A 7,822-nucleotide genomic window follows, 5' to 3' on the forward strand; every position below is an offset into this window, starting at 1 on the left:
CTTCTTTTTGTGCACCATCTTTAACTTTCTACTGCTTTTTCATCCTCCCTTGTCCACAGGGCTCTCAACACTAGAGTATTTACTACTAGGGGTGAAGACTGACCTCCTTCCAGCTAAGTTTCCATTAATTCCTACTTCAAAAAGGAACTAAGGTGAGTTGTGTTAGAGTTGTGTTGAAACATTGTGTGTAGAGAATATTTAGCCACCTTGCAAAGCAACGTTTACATCCTTCTTTTTTCCTTTCCCAGGTTGGAAACATAGTCTCTCTCTGTCCAGAAAGCTGGTGAGCTTTGATTTAAGATTAACTTTGACTCAAGGATAAATTTAAACCCATCAAGATATTCTGCTGAACCTAATTCTTCCCATTAATAGTTTTGTAACAACAGACTCGTACTAGTATCAGGTTTTTGCTTGACAACTGTTAAGTTAGAACTGAAAGAAGAATCAACTTAGTGTCTCTTGAGTGCACATATTTAACCACAGAAAATTTTGGGGGTATCATTTGTCAAACTTGTGCAACAGCAAATGCTGTGTAAGGAAATGAGACAACCTTTAGCAACTACTGATACTGAAATACTTGTATGTGTAACTAAGAAGTGATCTCTGGCTTACATTTTTCTCAGGTTGGATTGAGACAAAAGGCTGTGCTATCTTTAACACCTGAGCAGGATAAGAAACTCCCTTAACAATGTCATTCACGGGGGTGTTGAGTATCACTTAAACTCAAGCACACATCATTTTGATTAAGCCAGAGGGATTTGGTGTATTAGCTCACATTGCTTTGTAGTTTCAGAGAAAATGTGTGATGTCTAAGCTAGCAATGTGATGGCAGGACCCAATTCTTCATTTTTCTGATATTGCCCTTAGAATTCTTTAAGCCTTGATAAATCTCTGGCCGAGACAGATCTGAAAATATATTATTTTGAAAAGCAAAGTTTATCCAGAGCTGGCAAACAGAGCCATCCCTGCTATTCCTTACACTTCACAATCAGTTACGGTTCTGTAACACTGTTGGTGCAGAACCTCAGAAAAGTAGCATCAACCTCCATCCACTACTCAGCCACCAGCTTCTCCTTTCAGGATTTCTCAGTGCTATAATAGGTTGTAGTAGGTTTGCTCCAAACTTGAAGGACACCAACTACAAAGACAGACTCGTAGTAACCACTGCCTGGGAAAGCTCCATACAAAGTATATTCTAAATAACACTAGGTTTTGTCCACAGGTTGGCAGATGCTTCACGATGGACAAAGCCATTCAGCATCCCAGTGAGATTCTGTCAAATCGAACTATCTCTAACATTAGCTACTCTCAGTTTTTGAACTTTGATACATGCCAACCTTCCTTCCTTGCAGAACTCTTGCTTATTACAGCCTACACATTAGTTACAACAGTGGGGCTCTTGGGAAACCTTTGCCTGATTGTTATAATAAAGAGACGGAAGGAAGCTCAAAACGTTACCAACATTTTGATCGCCAACCTCTCTTTATCAGATGTCTTAATCTGTATCATGTGCATTCCAGTCACAGTTGCTTATACCTTAATGGACTACTGGGTATTTGGGGAAGCTATGTGCAAGATGAGTTCTTTCATACAAAGTCTGTCTGTCACAGTCTCCATTTTCTCCCTTGTCCTCATTGCTGTCGAGAGATACCAGTTAATTGTGAACCCACGTGGCTGGAAGCCTAGTATTTCACATGCTTACTGGGGAATTCTTTTCATTTGGGGGTTTTCCCTCATGATATCCATGCCTTTTTTAATATTTCACCAAATAACAGATGAACCTTTCCAGTATCTATCTTTCCATAGTGATTTCTACAAGAACAAGGTTGCCTGCATTGAAGCATGGCCATCCATTACAGAACGACTGGTTTTCACCACCAGTCTGCTGGTTTTCCAGTACTGCTTCCCACTGGGGTTTATTTTTATCTGCTATCTCAGGATATTTGTATGCCTTCGAAGGAGACAAAGTAAAATAGACAGGATGAGGGAGAATGAGAGCAGGCTGATTGAATACAAAAGGATTAATATGATGTTGGTATCAATTGTTGTGACTTTTGCAGCTTGCTGGTTGCCTCTCAATATATTCAATGTTGTTTTTGACTGGAACTACGAGGCACTAATGAGCTGTAATCATAATCTAGCATTTACCTTATGCCACCTTGTGGCCATGGTCTCCACGTGTATCAACCCCATCTTTTACGGATTTCTCAACAAGAACTTCCAGAAGGATTTGTTAGTATTAGCTCACTGCTGCAGGTGCTCAGCATCACAAGAGGAATATGAAAATATTGCCCTTTCAAATCTGCAAACTGATGCATCTAAAGGATCTCTGAAACTGCATAACCCCCCAGTGGATATCTAAAATAATCCAGCATCTGTTTCCGAAATTTTGGATTTTGTAGCAGATGGCTTCTTCCTGTAGGTCCTGGTCCTGTTACTGCTGAGTTTCACAGAAGTCTTTGCCATGTAGTTCAGCAAAGCAGGACTATGCTCCCATAGGCATACTCCTAGCAGGTACTTTATCATAGTATTAATGCTACCAAGCCATTTCTAAGAGTCCCAAAGATCAGTAATAATTAATTATACACAGTATTAGCATCTTAGTTTTTTAACCCTCCAATTCCAAGTCACAGGCACACTACCTTCACACCAATAAAGACATTTCTATTGCAGCCATGAACGCCGCAAATACTGCAGCATTCCTAATGCCATCAGCCCCTTCACAGACGGTTTGCTGGCCTCTTAATTTTCCATCCCTACATTGTCCTACCTCTGTCCAACCTGCCCGTGAGTTTATAGACAGCTCACACTGTCAGGAAAGCCCTTTAAGTTATCCTAAGCCTCTACCATCCGATCCCTTTCACCCCAAGCATGCAGTTTGCTTTGGTTTAGAATCAGTTCAGCCTAAAAATTGTATTTTAGCATGCGAAAAGGCTAGAGTTGGAATTCTGATTTATTTTTTAAATGAGCACAAATACAGGCCCCATTTGATGCATTGCAAATTCCACTCAGATTGATGCTGCTCAAGATGAGATAAGTATTTCACATTTCCCCTAAAAGCATCCTATTCTACTCCAAATCACCAGTATAGATCATTGCTTTCTCTGTTACCATCATGACCGGTCTTTAGAACAGACCTTTTAGAATCTCCATTATCAAATAAAAGTACTACAGATTCAGAGTAAATTTTCCTTTAGCTACTTACCCAGATTATAGGTTCCTCTGAGTAGAAAATGAGGTTTGCTTGCAGTTCTGAAGTATCTCTCTCCACATTTCTGCCCAAGCGGAGGGCCAAGCTTGAGGCAGATGTGGTCATTTCTGTCAGACCCTGTTTGAAAATAGTGTTGTTCGTAACACAGTGCAAAGGAGCCTGGAAGCATGATACCCAACACAGCTTTTCTCAAACCTGAGCATTTTAAAAAACATTTTCCAGTCTGGCCATAAAAAAATAACTAAACATTCTTCATACATGGTACAGTGCCAACATACATCAGCAGTTAACACTGGGCTGTTTCAATACAATACCTGGAACACGTTACTCCAACAACTCACCATGCTTTCTCTTGTTGAAGTTAAATAGCATTGATTACTGTAGCAATTTACCAATGCCCTGCCAAGGCAAAATAAAATACAATAAAATAACATTCAGATTGCCATCAGCTCACTGCTAACTGAACAGGGCATCATCACTGACTTGAAGACATCGCCCTTCCTGCTGCACGTTCCCTCCCTGCATGCCCTGGTGTTACCTCCAGTCTGCTATCTAATTTCCGGACAAGTCAATAGGAGGGAACTGACTTTGACAGGAATACAAACAGACAGGGAGAAGCTACTTCTTTTTAACACATAAGCATTATGGACTCCTCTAATGCTGTGTGTGGTGGTGGTGATGTGTGTAACTCCACAATACGCAAGATTTAAAGATTGCTGAAGTCATAATGATAAACTGACCAACGCTGCCCTGTGTTAGGTAATGCTGAACACTTTCTTGTCCCTTATTCTACTGGTAAAAAGCAAGTGGACAAAATTATAGCAGAATGTTAAGTTACTACTTGATGCAACCTGAAGGACATCCTCAGGGGAACAGAAACAGGGGATTAAATACAGAAAGCTAGAGTGGGAACCTGGACTCCAGAACATCATCCAAATGTACAAAGGCTCAGCAGTGATGGAATTTTAAACACCAAACTGCATCAGAGCTTTGTTCAAGTGGTTCGGTCACATCAACCAAACCAAGATATGTATAAACATGCTTGTAAATTAATATATCCTTACACCTGTTTGTATTTTACGTTTGACGGGTTTAACTGTAAGCACATAACTAGAGTTAGATACTTGGAAAATGGTAATAGTTGTGAAAATAATTCTGTTGAACAGAAAGCTCAACTGATTATTGACTGTAATCATGTAACTGGGTAAAAGCAGTGCCATTGCTGTGTGTAATTTAAATACTTTGATTTCTCCTGTCTACTGACAAATAAATATAACCCTGTATAAAATCACTACATTGCCCAGCTGGTAAATTTTACTGCCTCCAATCCTGATCAGACAGCTCTCATACAAATGGTTCGGGAACCTGGCTCAGCATTTCACATGCCTACAGAGATCGGTGAAAAATTAGGTATTCGCTGCTTCTGGAAGGACCAAGGACTTAAAGACAGGCTGAGAGCCTGCTCAGGGTGCCCACATAGTTTTTGGTGAAGGACAGAGTCATAAAACAGGGAGGTTTCGAGTGAGTTTCTTCCTCAAGGGCAGAGCAACCTTTTACTTTATGATTTGTACTCAAATATAATCAATGTGTTTGGATTACTGTTTTCTTAGACATTGACTAATCTGTGCAGCTTGTCAGAGTGGAAGTTTCCCTGCAGCAGCTCAGGAAACCTGTAGCACAAACACTAAAAGGGCCTTTCTGAGCGCTGCATTTACTGTGTTTTAATTCATCGATACCCAAGTAGGAGAAAGATACTTCTGACTTTTCTTAAGGCAAAATGCCCACACTGTGTTTGCCTGCATTATCAATATTTTATCAGATACAATAAAACTCCTGGTATTGAACAATGGCACATATTACTGGGACAGATTCCAGCCTCAGAGAAGAGATGCTTTTGTTTTACCCAACCCTGATCCACTATTAATGGCAAATAATGCCCAAGTTCTATTTCTTGCCCTTTTTTTATGTTACATCACAGCTGCACCAATTGCAAGGCAAAAACATTCAGCATAACTGTAAGTTACACTGCACCAAACTGTACAGCAACAGGTAACATTCTGAGAAACACTATCAGAAAAAAAACTGTTGGGGAAATGAATTTGGCGTCTAAAAAGGGTCTGAGTCTTACTCAGATTCTAAAAACAAATAAAAATTATGTCAAAGCAAATAACTACTTATAGAAGTGTGGCCAAATAAGGCAATTACATGATATTTTATACCAGTGATATAGCAAACTCTGCTCCATTAAGGAGGAACTTTTTCCCTGTGAGGGTGCCGGAGCCCTGGGACAGAAGAAAACAAAGTAAAAAGACAAAACATCACTCCTGATAGAGAGGCCTTTTAACCAAAAATACTACCTCAGGACTCACATGCTACCATGGTCTGATTACAGAAAGTCCTCTAAGCCCTGCACCTCTTTTCCCAGCTTCCTCCTCTTGTTCCCCACACAGAGATGAACTGGGGAGGGGCTGGTTGCAGGATGCACAGAGTGGCCAACAGAATACAGCCACCTCCTTTCTTCCGGCTCTGGATTTTATTTAATCAAGATAAAATAGGATTTGGCTTTCAGGAGAAAATCCATCATATTCTCTGCCTTGCCCTTTTCAATTTTCACCCAACTCTCCCCCTCCCTCAGGCCCATCACAGTAGATGGGTGACGAACCAGCCTATTAGGTACATATGAAGTTTGCTTCATCATATACGTGTTTGTCTTCCTCATTGTTTTGAGCAGCACTCCAAGAGGAGAGCAAATCCATACAAAGCTTTGAGTAACCTCACAACAAAGGGTCAGCCAGACTGCACAGGTACGTCGTGGAACTTCACAGACTCTGTAAATATAAAACGACACTGTCCTTTCAATTCTATGCTAATAAGACACTTTAAAACGTTCCACAATGACACCCTTAGAATTATCTTGTCTGCTATCACTCATTTTTAAACAAGGTTCCTTTGGCACGTAGCTCGATTTCTATGCAAATGCACTGAATGATGTCTTTTATTTCATCTCATAGGCTTCTCTATTAGTCACAGGCTATTTACATAATGTGATGGAAGTGGCACCTGTGTGGAGCTATTCTCTGTGCAGAATTCATTTCACCCTCATGCCTAGTGAGAAAAACTTGTTAATTCATGTAGATGATAGGGCTATAGCAGCTGCATGACTTAGTTCTTCCAACCAAGAATGGCTACTAGAGTCAGAAGAAGCTCTTAAAGTTTGGGGTACCTCTAAAGAGAACATTTATATCCCCTTGCCAGCTCTATTTTTAGGCTGGAGGCTTCTGCTCTGCTTACATCCATGAAGCTGGAACTGCAGTGTCAGTGGTGGCTCAAAGCCATGGATTTCCCAGGCACGGATTTCCCAGGCTCACACTTCAGTCGTCACTGCCACACAGCCTCCAGCTCCACAAACTCCCAGGCCACTGACACATTTCCCCAACACACTCAAATCCTTCTCTCTCATCCTCACTGCAGGCTGACAGATTTCTCTATTAACAAGCAACAAAATACCTACTGTGGGACTAAAATCATTTGGATGGCATAGTTGTGCCAGATGATCCCAAGGTTTAGTTTCTACCTGGAAGCCATCTGAGGATTTCCCATCGCTACTACTACTAGGAACCACCCCACATCTGCAGCCTGAACCCATATTTCCCTGAGTAGCTGGCCAGTGGAAGCCATTTAACCCACACCAGATCGGTGGGGCTGGGGTGGAAGAGGTTGTGTGGATCCAAACAAGGACGGAGATCTCAGGACACTCCTTATGTTCTGTTTTGTCTCTCCAGAGCCAACTGTCCCATTCTTCTGGAATTTTCCTCAACTGAAATATCTAGCTGTCACACCCTCCCCTCTCAAGTAACTCTGGAAACACTTTCTGTCTCATGGTCCATCCCCCTCACCTGTTGCCTCCTGGACAGATGCCACTGTGGCTGAAGAGAACTCCTTTAGCAGAAGGGAGTACCAAGCAGCCTGGATTTGGGGGAAGGGCTTGACTCCAGCGTGGTAGGGAGTGAGCTGAGCTTAATGGAGCAGGACAGAGCCAAGCCAAACCTTCACAGGAGTCCAGACCCCAGAGAGGACTCAGGGAGATTCTGCAAGAGAATGGAAATGGGTTCACAAGGCTCAGAGTAGATTATGAATATACACATAAGTGTAACTCAACACACCAGCAGCTCTCTGGGCTTAAAGAGACGCTCTTTAAGCATCGTATCTCCCTAGGACATTTTTACAAAGAGAGAGGGGCACAGGAACCACGTCACAAGAGGGAAAACCATGTCCACGCTGCAGCCATGCTGGGAGAGGTGAGACCTCTGGGCTCTCCTTGCAGGAGCACAAGGACCTCAGGTGTCAGCAAGGGTCCCCAAAGCCTCCTCATGTGAGGCGTAGGGCTCACAGCAAAGAGCGTGCAAGAGCCCAAGAGCCAGGGCTGCTCCGAGCATACGGCCCGTGGCTTTGCCACAGACAGGCACTTTACATCCTCACTGAGTGGCTGTAAGTCACAGAGTGGTTGTACATTTGCTCTCTCTCAAAGAACTCAAAGTAAAGGTCAGAGGGACATCACTGCACCTGCAGGATAACCCTTTGGTGGGATAACCAATCAGCAAACAGTCTCTT

The 7,822-nt window shown here is 42.2% G+C and overlaps 1 protein-coding gene across 1 annotated transcript; it reads left to right on the forward strand.

The window, feature by feature from the left end:
- Positions 1 to 1,176: 1,176 nt before the first annotated feature.
- LOC311195124 (neuropeptide Y receptor type 6-like) lies at positions 1,177 to 2,362 on the forward strand (the record flags this gene model as incomplete). Its single annotated transcript, XM_084268462.1, has 1 exon — positions 1,177 to 2,362. The coding sequence occupies exon 1, from the start codon at positions 1,241 to 1,243 to the stop codon at positions 2,360 to 2,362; it is 1,122 nt and encodes a 373-aa protein (XP_084124588.1). The 5' UTR covers positions 1,177 to 1,240.
- Positions 2,363 to 7,822: the final 5,460 nt, after the last annotated feature.

Source organism: Gallinula chloropus (genome assembly GCF_964237585.1).
Source record: "Gallinula chloropus genome assembly, chromosome: 10".
Lineage (NCBI taxonomy): Eukaryota > Metazoa > Chordata > Aves > Gruiformes > Rallidae > Gallinula > Gallinula chloropus.